The sequence below is a fragment of the Curcuma longa genome, chromosome 3 (genome assembly GCF_044706935.1).
Source record: "Curcuma longa cultivar G26 ecotype Majalengka, Jawa Barat chromosome 3, ITB_CL_G26_1.1, whole genome shotgun sequence".
In the NCBI taxonomy this organism is placed as follows: Eukaryota; Viridiplantae; Streptophyta; class Magnoliopsida; order Zingiberales; family Zingiberaceae; genus Curcuma; species Curcuma longa.
In genome coordinates, this window is record NC_133863.1 from 8705861 (window position 1) to 8722177 (window position 16317).

At 40.2% G+C, this 16317-nt stretch overlaps 2 protein-coding genes and 1 long non-coding RNA gene across 3 annotated transcripts; all 3 read right to left on the minus strand.

The window, feature by feature from the left end:
* Window positions 1–1002: 1002 nt before the first annotated feature.
* LOC141823148 (uncharacterized) lies at window positions 1003–2118 on the minus strand. The gene is made up of 2 exons (XR_012601385.1): window positions 2072–2118; window positions 1003–1197 (listed from the first exon to the last, which is right to left on the minus strand). It is a non-coding gene; the product is annotated as an uncharacterized LOC141823148 (long non-coding RNA).
* Window positions 2119–7496: 5378 nt separating this feature from the next.
* Window positions 7497–12288, minus strand: LOC141823617 (putative LRR receptor-like serine/threonine-protein kinase PAM74). Its single transcript, XM_074710906.1, has 13 exons — window positions 12192–12288; window positions 10608–11130; window positions 10039–10526; window positions 9828–9957; window positions 9687–9758; window positions 9304–9375; window positions 9132–9212; window positions 8859–9025; window positions 8464–8777; window positions 8244–8370; window positions 8071–8139; window positions 7790–7982; window positions 7497–7653 (listed from the first exon to the last, which is right to left on the minus strand). Exons 1-13 carry the CDS (start codon window positions 12286–12288, stop codon window positions 7497–7499), a joined length of 2490 nt encoding a protein of 829 aa, XP_074567007.1.
* A 2508-nt stretch (window positions 12289–14796) lies between these two features.
* On the minus strand, window positions 14797–15836 carry LOC141824138 (zinc finger CCCH domain-containing protein 35-like). Its single transcript, XM_074711379.1, has one exon. The coding sequence runs from the start codon at window positions 15821–15823 to the stop codon at window positions 14912–14914; it is 912 nt and encodes a 303-aa protein (XP_074567480.1). The 5' UTR covers window positions 15824–15836; the 3' UTR covers window positions 14797–14911.
* Window positions 15837–16317: the final 481 nt, after the last annotated feature.

The window sequence follows — 16317 nt, forward strand, 5'->3', positions numbered from 1 at the left end:
TTCTACATCCAATTTTGTTGGGAAAATAGTATAGAATTATTACAATTGTAATTGCGATTTGCTTTTAAAAATTTGTCAAGATGGCCAATTATTACGATTATTGTCATAACTCTATATGATACTCTTTATCATGTAAATGCTTTGATGGATACAAGAGGTCCCGGGACAATGGTGCAACGGTAAGATATCCGGGTGGTAACTCAGGGATCCGCGGTTTGATCCCCAGCTATGGCGTATTTGTAGGAATTTTCCTCCAAATGGGGAACGCAATCAAAGGATGCTGGGCATCTGGATTGGTCGTCGTATGCGCTTCCCGATTTACCTTGGTGGTCGGTGGGAAACTTCCGTGGGACCGGGTCGACCACTCCCAGAGATGTGGCTACTGAGATTATCATTTTTTTGATGGATACAAGAGACACCAATGAAATCATCCCACCTGTTCCGGCTAAAAATCGACGACAGTCAACTCACTGATCAACAATATGCCACCTCAACCGTCAGGGGCCCAGCGAAGAAGATGACCTGCAAGATCACTGAAGAACGAACGGATTAGCTGGCGCTGGGAAGTCCCGGCAGGCCACTCTGACGCTCAAGTTAGGTTTCAGGTGGAGAAAGATAGTAGTGAGAATGAAGGAGATAGTAGTGAGTATGCAAAAGATGCGATGCCTCCTTCATACCTGTGAGAGGACTTATATACCTGTGAAGAGAACCTTCCACCTGTCAGCGGAGCAGGCTTTGAGGGTATCCAGGGGAACAACATCTGATGCTGTCTGACACCTGCACCAGAGGGATGGTATCTGAGGGACAGGGGCAGCCTGCCCGTAACCGTCTTCCAGCGTGGCAATGTACCCAGCTTCTGTCGTTTAGCCGAAAAGGGGAAGATGATCGCCACGGAGGGAATGATCGTGAGGACCTGGTGTAACGACCCTCCTCCTTTCTAATGGGGGATGTTACGTATATCTTATCGTTATTAAATTATTGGTAGAAAATCCAATAGATAAATTCTCCCAAAAGGAATATTCTTATAACGGAATAAAACAACTGTTCAATTTAAGATGCGGAAGCCATTGATATAAAAGACATAATTGATATAAGGTGTTTATTCATTTATTTATTCTAATCCGCGGTTCCGCCGCCACACACATCGAACACTGCTCCTGCTGCCTCCCGTTGTTTAACACTTTTCTTTACCTCTATCTGCAGTATAAGGAATGCAACTATAAGCAACGCTTAGTAAGTACATACCTAATCTCACAAAACAACGGAAATCATTGCATGCTTTCTTAGTAATTAAACAGGAAATAACTTGTAGTTATAAAGTCATATACTTAAGCAGAAACTACCTGAACATGGAAATATTTGTATTGCATAGAAAATTTCTTAGCTTCTTTATAATTGAAAGTCATACGTTTGAATTGTAACGACCCGGCCCAGCCCATTTGGCGGTCCATTCGGCGGCCCATTTGGCGACCCTTGTGGTCGTCGACCGTCGACCGTCGGCTCATCGACCGTGTCGTTACTCATCCGGCCTAGCCCATTTGGCGGTCCATTCGGCGGCCCATTTGGCGACCCTTGTGGTCGTCGACCGTCGACCGTCGGCATAGGAAATTTCTTAGTTTCTTTATAATTGGAAGTCATACGTTTGAATTGTAACGACCCGGCCCAGCCCATTTGGCGGTCCATTCGGCGGCCCATTTGGCGACCCTTGTGGTCGTCGACCGTCGACCGTCGGCCCGTCGACCGTGTCGTTACTCTTTTACTTTCTATATCTTTGTCCTTTCATCAATCATTTATCATGCTTTACTTCCATCCTAAATAGGAAGAATAATTTACATATTCATGGTTAAATCCTAAATCATACTATGGAAAGAACATATATATATTCTTATTTTAACATGAATCATACTAGAGGAAGAACACATAAATACATTCACGTCTAACATAAATCACGTCATAGAAAGAGCATACATACATTCATGTTTAACACAAATCATGTCATGGAAAGCTTAACATAATCATGCCAAAGAACAATACGAAAACCACTCATACTGCAGGTGAGAAATGTACTTACTTTGTCTGCTTTTAAATGTTAAGATTTGTGAAATCGGAGACTTTCTCCGAGGTGCCCTAGCGCCTTCTCCATGCGACCTAGCAGAAATTATAACTACGACTTAACCATAATTATTAAATAAACTTGACGTAACAGGCTTAAGGGTTAACCCTGTACCTAATTAACTCCTTTTAATTAACCAATGCCTAACTTAATCCATTAACTAAGGTTAATCAACCATTACTAATTAATTAATCGACTAACTAATTAATTGATGAGATTAACCCCTTAATCATCTTTTCATTAACGCAAAAGGTTACCTTACTGTGTCTTTCTTTGGCAAGGAATCAGGCGGTGGACAGCGAGAAACCAACAAAGGAAACTAGGTCGGCTCCTCCTCTTCTTCCTACTCGACCGGCAGTGGCGTTGGCAGGGGAGGGCAGAGGCGCCGGCAATGAGCAGAGGAAGCGACTCCTCTCCGGCGTTCCGGTCGGCAGTGAAGGCGGAGCTGACGCGGCGGCGCGGTTGCGGACAAGGAGGAGTGGTCGCTAGGGTTGGGTGGCGGAAGGCGTGGCAGAGGCTCGGTCCGTGGCGGAGGCTTTGAGCAGAGGATTTGGGCGGCGTTAATGGCGGCAATCTTGGGCGCGCAGTCGTGCGGCGACAGGGAGGAAGAGGAGAAGAGAAAAAAAACTTTTTATAAATAGGAGTGCACAGTACTCCTAACTTCGGGGTTAAGATTCGGTCCCGATTAAACCGGATCTAATTTCTCAAATCGAACCAGATTAAATTTTGGTTCGCTTGGTTCGGCCATCAAACGACCTCCAAATTGACCCAAACAAATTTCGTTGAATTCGTCTTGCAAAGACGAATCTTTTCACCTATTTTATTTCATCAAACTCCCCTTCTATCATTTAACTAAATAATCTTTTATTATAATTTTAAATCTATTTAATATTCCTAAAATAGGGAGAAATAATCGGGGTGTTACAATCTCCCATCCTTATAAAAGTTTCGTCCTCGAAACTTAGAATAACTTGGGATACGTTTATCTCATATCTTCTTTAACCTTTGGTTTTGCCAATAGCTATCTTAATTGATTCATCAACTGAGATAACTGAACACATTCTATTGGTTGGTAATTCCTCCTGAGTTAACTAACTAATCAGTCAACCACCTGTTTTTCTCAGTGCTATTACAACATCTCCCAAAAAGGTTATAGAACAACAGTGATGATATTCCCATCTCTCTTAAATTATGGTACGAACTTCCTGTTCATATCTCCTCCCTCTTTGGACAATCAACTCTAATAGGGCTCGTCATTTGGCTCGGTATTAGCTCGTCTTCTAGCCATGTTCTTTTTATTCATAAATAACAAGGTCGAATATAAACTTACTATTCTAATACAACACTACACATATATACTAGCATGTCTAATTCATTAATCATTCTTTATACTAATCATAGAAAGAGATCGTATGGTAGCTTTTTAGAAAATTCCTTTTTAGCCTAAGAGGAGTACTTGATAAGGTTCTCTTTATTTCGACCACTCATTCTATCTTATTATAATATTCACATCAATATTCCCTTCTTATTAAATAATACATTTAAGATATATACCCAATACTTCTTAAATAAGGATCCCATGCCCATCTATCTTAACTATTCCATTATTTGTTTCTTCTACTGAAATTACCTCCATATAATCAATAATATTTACATCCTAAATAATAAATAATGATATGGTCTAATCTAATTTTTCTTTACATACACATGAGAAACATAATCATCATCTTCAAGTTGTATTAATCTTAACTGTATGAGGGAGATACATGGAGCCTTACTTAGATTTCATATATATCCATCTTAACTATTCCATTTTTTTTTTTTTTTTTTTTTTTTTACTGAAACCATATCTAATATATAAAGTATTTTACATGGAAAATAGTTGTATCCCAAATATATTTAATACTTCATGTAGAAGAAATATCTTCAAGTTGTATTAGTCCCAACTATTTAGAGTGGAGTACATGAATCTTATCCCTCCATTAACTCAATACAATACTATATTACTAGTAATATTCCAACTTGCATCCTTATCCCAAAGGTAAGGTTAATATTCTATCAAAATCTTGCATCTATTTAACATGTATAACTTACTAATCATTCTTTATGCCAAAGGTAACCATGCCTACTGAAAATCATTCTCTAGGCTAATCATAATAGCTAGGTGACTTAAGCATCATTCTTGAGGCTAATAATCAGAAGCATGTCTAACATAAAATCATACTAATCATAAAAGAAAATAAAGCCTAAGTATACTTCTTACTTGGAAAGCGGCAGGATTGATGCTTGATGTGCGTGTGACGGAAGGGCGGAGCCTGCTCTGATACCATTTGTAACGACCCTCCTCCTTTCTAATAGGGGGATGTTACGTATATCTTATCATTATTAAATTATTGGTAGAAAATCCAATAGATAAATTCTATCAAAAGGAATATTCTTATAACGGAATAAAACAACTGTTCAATTTTATGATGCGGAAGCCATTGATATAAAAGACATAATTGATATAAGGTGTTTATTCATTTATTTATTCTAATCCGCGGTTCCGCCGCCACACACATCGAACACTGCTCCTGCTGCCTCCCGTTGCTTAACACTTTTCTTTACCTTATCTGCAGTATAAGGAAATAAAACTATAAGCATAAAGCTTAGTAAGTACCATCCTATCTCACAAAACAACGGAAATCATTGCATGCTTTCTTAGTAATTAAACAGGAAATAACTTGTAGTTATGAAGTCATGTACTTAAGCAGAAACTACCTGAACATGGAAATATTTGTATTGCATAGAAAATTTCTTAGCTTCTTTATAATTGAAAGTCATACGTTTGAATTGTAACGACCCGGCCCAGCCCATTTGGCGGTCCATTCGGCGGCCCATTTGGCGACCCTTGTGGTCGTCGACCGTCGACCGTCGGCTCGTCGACCGTGTCGTTACTCATCCGGCCCAGCCCATTTGGCGGTCCATTCGGCGGCCCATTTGGCGACCCTTGTGGTCGTCGACCGTCGACCGTCGGCATAGGAAATTTCTTAGTTTCTTTATAATTGAAAGTCATACGTTTGAATTGTAACGACCCGGCCCAGCCCATTTGGCGGTCCATTCGGCGGCCCATTTGGCGACCCTTGTGGTCGTCGACCGTCGACCGTCGGCCCGTCGACCGTGTCGTTACTCTTTTACTTTCTATATCTTTGTCCTTTCATCAATCATTTATCATGCTTTACTTCCATCCTAAATAGGAAGAATAATTTACATATTCATGGTTAAATCCTAAATCATACTATGGAAAGAACATATATATATTCTTATTTTAACATGAATCATACTAGAGGAAGAACACATAAATACATTCACGTCTAACATAAATCACGTCATAGAAAGAGCATACATATAAATACATTCATGTTTAACACAAATCATGTCATGGAAAGCTTAACATAATCATGCCAAAGAACAATACGAAAACCACTCATACTGCAGGTGAGAAATGTACTTACTTTGTCTGCTTTTAAATGTTAAGCTAGGGTTTGTGAAATCGAAGATCTTTCTCCGAGGTGCTCTAGCGCCTTCTCCGTGCGACCTAGCAGAAATTATAACTACGACTTAACCATAATTATTAAATAAACTTGACGTAACAGGCTTAAGGGTTAACCCTGTACCTAATTAACTCCTTTTAATTAACCAATGCCTAACTTAATCCATTAACTAAGGTTAATCAACCATTACTAATTAATTAATCGACTAACTAATTAATTGATGAGATTAACCCCTTAATCATCTTTTCATTAACGCAAAAGGTTACCTTACTGTGTCTTTCTTTGGCAAGGAATCAGGCGGTGGACAGCGAGAAACCAACAAAGGAAACTAGGTCGGCTCCTCCTCTTCTTCCTACTCGACCGGCAGTGGCGTTGGCAGAGGAGGGCAGAGGCGCCGGCAATGAGCAGAGGAAGCAACTCCTCTCCGGCGTTCCGGCGGCAGTGAAGGCGGAGCTGAGAGACCGCGGCGCGGTTGCGGACAGCGGCAGCGCCTGTGTTTTCTGGGGTCGGTGGTGGCGAAGGCGTGGCAGAGGCGAGCCAGGCGTGGCGGAGGCTTTGAGCAGAGGATTTGGGCGGCGTTAATGGCGGCAATCTTTCCTCGCAGCGGCAGCGTCGTGCGGCGGCAGGGAGGAAGAGGAGAAGAGAAGAGGTAAGGGAAAAGGCCTCTAGGGTTTGGTCTCCTCTTATAGGTCTCGTCGGCACGAGAAATCCGGCGAAAGATTCGGTCGGCGAACAGGGTCTTCGTGCGCGAGGAAAAGGTCGCGCGGAACCGGGTCTTCGTGCGCGTGCGCGTGAGGAGAAAAGGGCGGAACTGTTCTGTTTTCTTAATGGATCCGGGTTTCAGCTTTAATCCAATCCTTTATCATCCAATCCATTAAAGGGACCTTATCTGGGCTCTAAATTGGGCTCCTTATTGGATTACAAATTTATTTACTTAAACTCTTAATTGGATTGGCCTAATGGATAATCAATTAAACCCAAATGAATCCAATACAATCACAATTAGCTACTTAGATTAGCTATTAAACTTAATAATTGACCCTCTAATCTTTACTAATCTCTGGGTTAATTAACCCCTAACCTAATAATTAACATCACATAATAAATCTTATAATTTCTCATTTAAACTGGGTCTAATTTCTCAAATCGAACCGGATTAAATTTTGGTTTGCTTGGTTCGGCCCTCAAACGACTTCCGAATTGACCCAAACAATTTTTGTTAGATTCGTCTTCGTGAGAAAAACCTTTTTATCCATTTTATTTTATTAACTCTCTTCTATTGTTTAACTAAAGTGCTTTTATTAAAATTTTAAATCTAATTAAAAATCTCTAAAAATAGGGAGAAATAATCGGGGTGTTACAGTACGGGATACTTCCCGGGAACTGCATTCAGAAGGTAGATTAGGCTCGGGACTGATCACGCTTAGTAGTAGCCAGGCAAGCCATGCGCCACGGAGGGATGGCAGGGCAAATAAGCGGTATGGATACAGTGAGCAGGTTACTCAATGCGTATCCCGGGAAGCTGGTTTAGGGGGCAAGAGATGCTCGGGCATGGTGATATTTAATGTGGCCGAGTAGTCCCGGTGATAGGGAGTGATGGCCGAGACATAACATGAGGAACCGGGAGTGTGTTTCCCGGGAGATGATTCGGCAATGTAGTTGACATCTGGGAAAAGGTATAGACGGTGATGGCCGGGTGAACCGGGCCTTGTGTTGGAATGGCCGAGCAAGGGATCCTTAGCTGAGCCGGGGTCCGGGGATGTGTTTCCCGGGAGATGACCCATTAGACCCCTCGGATTCCCCTAACTGAGGGTACCCACATCGAAGCTACGGGCCCCAAGTTTGCCACGTCAGTCAATTTCAGCACGCTTCTGACGTACCCATTGAGCTAAATGACTTCTTTCAGGATACTTTAGAAAAACAGTAAGTCCAGTGATCAACTCTAGTAGAACAACTCCGAAGCTGTATACATCACTCTTCTCAGTGAGCTGATAAGTGTTGTGATACCTAAAACAATGGAATTATCAGTCCAAAGTAGAGAACACCATATAACTAACCAATTTTCTCAGATATACAGTTCAATTTAATAAGTTTCATGGTTTTACTTCACTACTTTACAGAATTAATTAAGATTCACACTTACTCAGGATCTACATATCCATGAGTGCCGACGATCACATCTGTCGACACGTGTGTATCGGCATCACGTAAGAAAGCTTTGGCCAAGCCAAAGTCTGCTATTTTTGCTTCAAAATTGTGAGTTAACAATATGTTACAGGTTTTCACATCTCTGTGGACAATAGGGGGCGAACAGTGCTTGTGCAAATATTCCAACCCTGTTCACTTAAAATTGTCACATGGAGTTGAAGAAGAGACGATGGCAAATTATAATTAGATAATAAAGAGACATCCTGAAAATGGAACCTTGTGCAGCTTCAAGTGCAATCTGTAGACGCTCCCTCCAACTTAGTGTTTTGGCAGTTGTAGTATTCTCTAAAGCAAATTAAACCAATGCAGCAATTTATAAAAACGTTAAGTGAGGGGATTATGCCGTGTTAGTTGGCACCTTTGAAGGATTAAGGTTTGTTGATTTGTACCTGAGAGATGGTCTCTTAGGCTTCCTTGAGCAATGTACTCATAAACAAGGCCAAGGTAATTGCCATCTTTGCAATAGCCAATCAGTGCCACTACGTTTCTGTGGTGAACCTTTGACAACACACGAGCCTGCAACATCAACAAAAGTTGTACTAAATACCGAGGAAACAGATCATAAGCTCAATGTTCCATAGATAACATAGATCTAAATGGCATGAGGACCTCAGCTAGGAACTCCTTGATCTCATGGGCGTTGGAATCAGATTCGTTGGCATGCAACACCCTACTCGCCCCTGTAGATACTAAAAGCTCATGCAGCTTTACTGCAACCTCAATGCCATCCCTCAAGCAACCATAGTAAACAGTCCCAAACCCTCCCTTACCAATTACTCTTTTGAAGTTGTTTGTGATAGTCTTTATATCTTCGTATGTGAACCGACAATCTCTTTGGACAATGTTCTGTTGTCTGAAATTGTGATGTTCTGAACTAACTTCATTGCATCTTCCTATTTCTGGGTTTGGACTCTCAGTAGGTGCTTCAAGATCAAACATAAAGTTACATGAATGATAACTTTGCCATGGCATATACAACAACATATAGAGGACCAAGAACTTACATTGTTGCTGTTGTCTTTGATTTTTTCTTCTTGCAAACAAGATCACCAGTAACAAAAGTACTAATAGTATGATTGCTGCAATCACACAAATAATAATGATAATGGTGGGACTTTTCTTCTTTCCCTCATGAGTACAAGCATCACAATGATCTGTGTTGTTGCTCGTTCTGACAGCAAAGAAATTGTTTGTAAGAATAGTAAGATTTTCTTTTAGACAATCTCTAATGAAACTAAGCAAGAGTAAGTTGGATGTTCTAGAGAAATGCCATATACATAAGCAATAGTAAGCCTTTCTCCTTTCGATCATATAAGCCTTGTGGAATTGAACCATCAAGGTTGTTGTTCGACAAGTTTCTGCAAAAATACCAGAGCAAATGACCTCAGTGTAGTTCAGAAGCAAATATGGTTAATATGTTTGGAGGCTCAAAAGAAATTGTACACTTACAACACTTGAAGCGAGGATAAATTTGCTAGAAACGATGGTATAGAGCCACTGAAATGATTGTAAGATAAGTCCCTATATCAGAACAAAATATGAGAAACAATATGACCATCTAAAGGGTGTCTATATCCACAGAAGTTGCAGAATTATATTTTAAGTTAGTCACATAATCCTAGACACAAAATCTATGAAATCCTATTTATATGGTGTAATAGTTGTCTCTGAATAGTAGCAACAGCAGAAATGTAATATTTTGTCCTTTATCTAGTGTGGAAACAAAAAACCATAAGTATTCTTCAAGGAAAAAGAACAAGAGAAACAAAGTTCTTCTGCTCCATACTTGGAAATTGCACAATTATATTTGGAGTTGGACAAAGAACACTCACAAGTATCTGATTTCTGTGAGATCTGCAAGGGTACTCGGTATACTTCCATTCAATTCTCTGTGTGACAAATTTCTGCATGCAGTTTCTTAGTTAGCTAATTTTCGTATACCTTCTCAGTTCATAACATAACTAAGAACTTACAGGAATGTAACCCTGGGTGGTTTGGAATCCGAAAAGTCACACGACACTCCATCCCATGTATCTGGAACACATGGATCACCTTGCCAAATTGTCATGTGGTACATCTTCTTCAAACTCATCATAGCAGCAACTGTAATTGATATATAATCACTAAAGGTACTCAAAACTATAACAATTAGCTAGATTTGAGAAATTAAAATAGCGAGCATACAATCTTGATGATCCGTGGGTGTTCCTGTGAGCTCCACAGCTATATAGATCTCCGCTGCATTGAGCAAAGGAGGACGGGTGGAAGCTGCTACCTTTGTGAGGTTAAAATAAGTAATATCCCCTTCAATCGCTACGTCGTATACGATGCTTACATGACTTGATGTCAGGTATTCTGGGACGATAGTTACCCCATTTGGATCTCCAGGCATGATCACTCGAAAAATTCTGCTCTCGTTGCTAGGTAGATATTCTAATTCAGCAAAGTGCAAATAGAAGTAGTATCTGGGATTTGTGATTCCGGTTCTTGGAGGATCCATGTAATATGTAAAAGTAGTGTTATCTTTGGCTGCACCAGCAGTCTGCATGACGGTTGATGGCACCTCATAAGGATCATTAGGAGGAGTCCCAACTGTATAAATGGTGGTAATGTTATTTCCCATGCTCCAGAAATACCAAAACCTGTCGTAAATGTCATCTGGATACCTAATCCTGCATAATGCATGCATGGGGCATTAACGAGAGTAAGATTAGCTCTGAAATAGAATTAACAAGGACTTGACAAGCACTTGCCATCTGCTGCCGCCAACGTTGTATCTCTCAGACACAACCAGCGAAACTGTTGAATTCACATCCTGAAAAACCATGCTGTCGTCGAGGAGCCTCAGCTCAAGAGAAGATATAAAAGGAGTTCCAGTCTGCGTGTTCACTAAACAAACTGAGAAATAGTTGTCATTTGCAAGAGTGATGATTTCGGCGTGGTAAAGGTAATCAGGCTTTAGGATTTGAACTGATTGCCACTTGTCGACGCCGAGAAAGAGATCGAACTGCAAGGTTAGGGGGAGGAATTGGCCAACGAAGAAGGCTGCTCTGATGAGGTACTTCCGTCGTGGGGTGATGTTGGGGATGTGGTAGCAGTTGCGCTTTCCGGAGGGAAAGCTTCGGAATGTCTTCAGTTGCGCGTCCCAGTAGGAGCCGGCGGCGGTGAGGTGGTTCTCTCCGGTGTCGATGTAGTTGGCATCAGGCTCATAGAATATGGTGGTGACGCTGTCGGTGTAGTTGCCGTAGGGATAGCCGCAATCTATGCTCACGAATCCTGCGTCGCTTGTTCATCAAACAATGGTTGACTTTGATGGTGAAGTCAAACTCAAAGCTATTTTACGAGTTATAAGAATTAAAAGACTTGTGTATCACGGTAAATCTCAACTTAATCATTAGATGATTTTAGTCATGACACTTGTGTGCAGCTAATTGATTAGTGAGTTGATTCGAGTTTGATGGCTCGCATACAGAATTTTTTTATTTGAAACCCAGTCAATTGGATAGTTGACTAATCTAGCATGATGAGTTGATAGATGATAAATTTTAGTTGATTAATTCTACAATAGGAAAATTAGAAGTAGTTGTTAGATTGCAATGGTCAACTGACTTAAAGGCTACAACAAATCAATCAACTAACAATGGACTCTAGTTGATAGAGGTACCCGTTGATAAACTATAGACAAAGGTGATCACGAAAACAACCGATTCATGATGGATTTGATTGACTAATTGATGATATAACAACAGATCGGTAAAGGAAGTTGAAGAGGATTAAAAGTTATTAAGGGCAATCAAGAGAAGAGTTTGAAATATTGATTGTTTAAATCATTTATAATATTTTCTGTTGTTTTCTTTATATCTTTTTATTGTGAATTTTTTATAAGAGGTTTCTCTTGTTTCAAAAGTTGTACACTAAGGAAAAGGATATTGAACTTTTAGTAATGACTCGACTACGTACGGAGTATATGAATAAAGATTATGCACCACCTTTCATGCTTCATTAACAATTGATATAGATTTTATTTCCGTGATCAATAACTATATGTCGTTAAAAAGGTCATCTAGTTAAGCTAAATTAAGGCACTTGTAATCTAATTTGAAGTTTATATACTAAAATTGTGTAGTTGCTATTAATACTAAATGAAAACATATGCTCAAACTAAATAAACGCACCTAACTAAAAATTATTAGAGTAACATGATTACATGAACATTAATTAAGTGCTTTAAGAAAGATCATACAAGGCCATATATATAAGGAAAGAAATTACGATCATCATCCTAATTCTACTAATCGTGTCATCTTTGAGAGTTAAATCATCCAAACAAATGATACCTGTCTGAGCATTAGCTAGATTTGCTGCAAAGAAGACAAGAAAGCAATACAAGGCCAAGTATCTCATCATCTCCTTGCCACTCCCTCGATTGTACATGTTCAAGTTGATGTTCGATGGGATCATTTATATATATGTGTGCCTTCTTACCATTTCACTCCAACGACATCAATTATGCTTTGGAATGAGCCTTGCATGTCCAAACTTTTTTTCCTTGTTAATTAGTACGAACTAGCTCTGGAGGTAGAATGCATATTATGCTGATAAATGTATTAAAAATTACTCAAAAGTCAACCACCTTCATTCATCCAAATGAAAACTGCTTCCATGTACATTATTAAAGTAGTTAGTACAGTTCGATGTGTACGTATGTGCCCAAAAAATGGAACAATATTCATGTACCTGACCTCAACTCCTTAGCTCATCATTCTTTCAAGTTGCAGGTTAAAAACTACTTTGGAATTTTTCCTCGAATTAAGTTGACAAGTGAGCATATGAATATTTGGTTGTTCTTTTCCAAAGATATATATATTTGATGCAGATGATCCTCACTCCTTAACTGTTTCTTCCTCGCTCCTTTGTATTCTTTTCATCCATGAAGTGACCTTAACTTTATTCACACTGAGTGAGTTCTATTGTTTCTGATAAAGTAGCTGCAGATCCCTGAATGTATCAGGAACAGGAAGGTTGATTTAACTGTCTCCCTCTTTGCAGTAACGCATTGGCCATGCTTCATGGACATCCTCTGATCCATCTGAATTATACCATTAAGCTAAGCTCAACTCTCCAATCATGCTTCTTTGGAGCTGCAGCAGGCAAAAAGGCTAATTAACTAATTTGTTTCCAGAAGAACACAGCTCCTTCCATGTTTGGGACCAATATGGATCTGACCACCTTTCATTTTCTTACTGATAAATTGTTTGTGTTGCTCGATCTTGTAATATATATAAAAATAAAATAAGATATTATCTGATCCCATATGTTAAATTAACTAGTAAAGAATATAATTAGTCAGCTTCAGTTTGCTAATGACAATTCAAATCCTGCTGAAGATGAGATGATAGGGTTAAGCAGATGGTGAAAGGGGACAGTGATAGCTACGAATGACTAACACCCGAAATCTACTCCTACAATTAACTTTAAAATAATGCAATTTGCAGAAGGTGGTAGAGCCTAGTGAGGTTGACAGAGTAAAGGATTTCCAGATGAGGACGACGGCCATTATCATCTTCAGATAACGACTGATTGATCCTGTAAATGAAACTAATGCAGAATTAAATGGCTTCAGAGGCAATTTACATCTCGGTGCAGATAGAAAATGACTAATCAAGGCCTGAAATCTACTAGTTATATCTGATGAAAGGATTACTGGAATATTGTGGCTATCATTAAATTAGATGGTGGTGTAAAAAACATGGACAGTTATGATACATAAGTTGGATTTTGTGAAATTTTAACTATCTTTTTGACTTTCCTACCTCACAAGTGAGCGAACCTTATCTTTGGATCCTTTTTTTTTCAATTAAAGCACTCATTTCCTTTGATTCCTGTTTCATGAAAGCTGCCATGCACATACAAATATCACTGTAATCTATAGCTCTATTTCTTGCAATCTTGCTCTTGCTTATATTCTCGACTAGTGTCTTTCTCATCAACACTGCTTGCAGTGGATTGAGAGATCAAAACGTCAAATCATATCGACATCTTTCATTTTTTCTAGGTGATTTTCTACCTTTGATAGATTCTGGAGAATCCAATCACACTCAAGGGGATGACACTGCGAGTGGAAAGCAGTGTTTTTTGTTAGATTAATTCAGATTGAACAATAGAAGTTTGAATAAATAAATTAAAGACATATATATATATATATATATATATATATAAAGCAAGTAAAGTTCAAGTAAAGTTTTCATCTTGTGAAATTTGAAGTCTATCTTACGTGAACTATATTTTGGATTGATATATCTTGTATGAATAAAATAAGCCTATGGATGTTTGATTATAAGGTAGCTTCTTCTGCTATTCTTAGTAAAACAAATCTAATATTGCCATAAATTATATTTATCAAATCAATCTGACACTACAATAGTCCTTTTTTTCATAAACTAAAAACCATAAAAAATATTCTATTTGAGATTTTTAAGAAACCTCACCCTGGATTGAAAAATTATCTTTGCGAACAAAAAATCTTAATGAATGCTTTTTAACGCATACATAATTCGACTCAGCTAAAAAAAAGTACTTCCCAATAATATAACTTGTCTAGGGCAAAAAAAAAAAACACTTTGTTATTATTTCTAACTAAAAAATTAATTTAAACTCAAAAATGTTATATCCGAGATTCTCATGAAGTCTCTAGCATTTTTTTTTACTAAAATTATTTGTTTTTGGCATCAAGATGTTTTGATGATTTTTTTTTTAAATTCAAAATGAGTCATTTTAATTAGCTAATATTAAGACTGATAGTAAAGATGTGCTAAAGTTTGGGAAAGTTAGGATTCAATTGTGTCATTAATTATAAAATAAAATTATCAAAAGATGGTATTAAAAAATATTATTACTTTTGGGCAACTTCTTTGTGTGGAAAGAGCTCACTGAAGTTGTCGATTATCAGAACCTCAATTTTATTGTATGAAAAACTCTATACAAATTTTACATGTTGTAAGATCGATTTTATTCTCACTACATCAACGGAAATCCGCTCCATGTCGGCCGGCGCTTCCTAAGCTTTCTTAAAGATGAGACCTTTACTGAGCCTCTCGAACATCTTCTCCCTCAGCTCCCTCCCTGACTCAACCCTTTCCGCTGGCCAATCTTCCTCCGACAACCCAGCATCGCCGCCCGTCGCTGATGTCGCAGTTGGAGTCGACGGCAGGCTGAAGAGGCCAGAATTATACCAGGAAATCCCCTTAAACGGAGACGAAGTCATAGCTCTTTCTACCTGCAACGCCCAAGAGCCGGGCGCGGAATTCGCCCTGCCTAGTTGCGACTGCGTCAGCGACGCCGACGATGCCCCATGCCACGACGCTCGGCGCAGCTTAGCCCCTACCGGCGATATCGGCGGAGAATCCGTCGACGGTGACGTAGGCGGCGATGTCATCGTTGAGGTTGGGGAGGAAACCAGATACTTGGAAAGGTAAGACTGAAGGAAGTGCGAGTCAGATGAAGGGCTCTGCTGTCGCTGCAGAGGCACCGGCCGAAGCTGGTCGGCGGTGTGGGCGAAAAAGCAGACGCGGCGGCGGCATCCGACGCCGTCCTTGCAGGTCTGTGTGCGGTAGCGGTCAGGGTGGAGCCAGCACTCGAACACCCCGTGGGCGAGCTCACACGCGTCGCCGCGTTTGCACCCACCGGCCTTGCGGAAGTCCGGACAGGCGGCGCCAGAGTACCGATGCTTCCGTGGGTCGCGGCGGCGGGCCTTCTCGCCCGGGTGCGCGAAGGGGCACTCAGTCCAGTCATGGGAACGCCCCCGGACGCACCGCCGCACCTTGAACTCGAACATGCGAAACTCATCCGAAGCGTATATCTCCACCGCCAGCAGCGCCGCAACAGCAGCATCTTCTAGGCCGTCACCGGCGGTAGGATCCTCGAAACCGCATAATGGCAGGAGGTGGCCACGTTCCAGCATCGTCTTCATCGTCTCCTTTTCCTCCGAGTTCGACGACGATTAAATGGGGAAGGCCCTGACCGGGGTTAGGTTAGGAATCTAACTGCGGTTATAAAGATCTAAAATTTACGGCGTTTAGATTTGGTAGCGCGTGTAGTCAGTAAGCGTCCACCCGCGGGACCCGTCAGTCGAACCCACTAAAATAAAGGTAGATTTCATGGTAAAAAGTCATAATTGTAATCGTGAGAGTGTAATACTGATTTGTACGGTCTCGATTGGAGTTGAGAATAATGAGACATGATGATCGTACGATCAACGTGGTGCATTGTAGGCAGAGACCATTAGAGTTGGGGAGTAGGAAACTCTGGTGGGGCCAATCTAATCCAATCCTACATGTCACAGGTAAGAATAGGCCTGGTCCACGATTCGTCGTCCATTCTATCTTGCGTTGTGGTCCAACGTGGCTTCCATTTTGGGAATAGATAAAGATTAAAATCCATGGCTATATATAGTAACAGTTCAAT

What these genes read in the sequence shown, in the direction of transcription:
- LOC141823617 (XM_074710906.1), bottom strand. Translation starts at nt 12,288, where the DNA reads ATGTACAATCGAGGGAGTGGCAAGGAGATGATGAGATACTTGGCCTTG. An exon ending in CCACCCAGGGTTACATTCCT is followed by an intron (nt 9,759 to 9,827) that starts GTAAGTTCTTAG and finishes AACTGCATGCAG; the next exon opens with AAATTTGTCACACAGAGAAT. An exon ending in TCAAAGACAACAGCAACAAT is followed by an intron (nt 8,778 to 8,858) that starts GTAAGTTCTTGG and finishes TTGATCTTGAAG; the next exon opens with CACCTACTGAGAGTCCAAAC.
- LOC141824138 (XM_074711379.1), bottom strand. Translation starts at nt 15,823, where the DNA reads ATGAAGACGATGCTGGAACGTGGCCACCTCCTGCCATTATGCGGTTTC.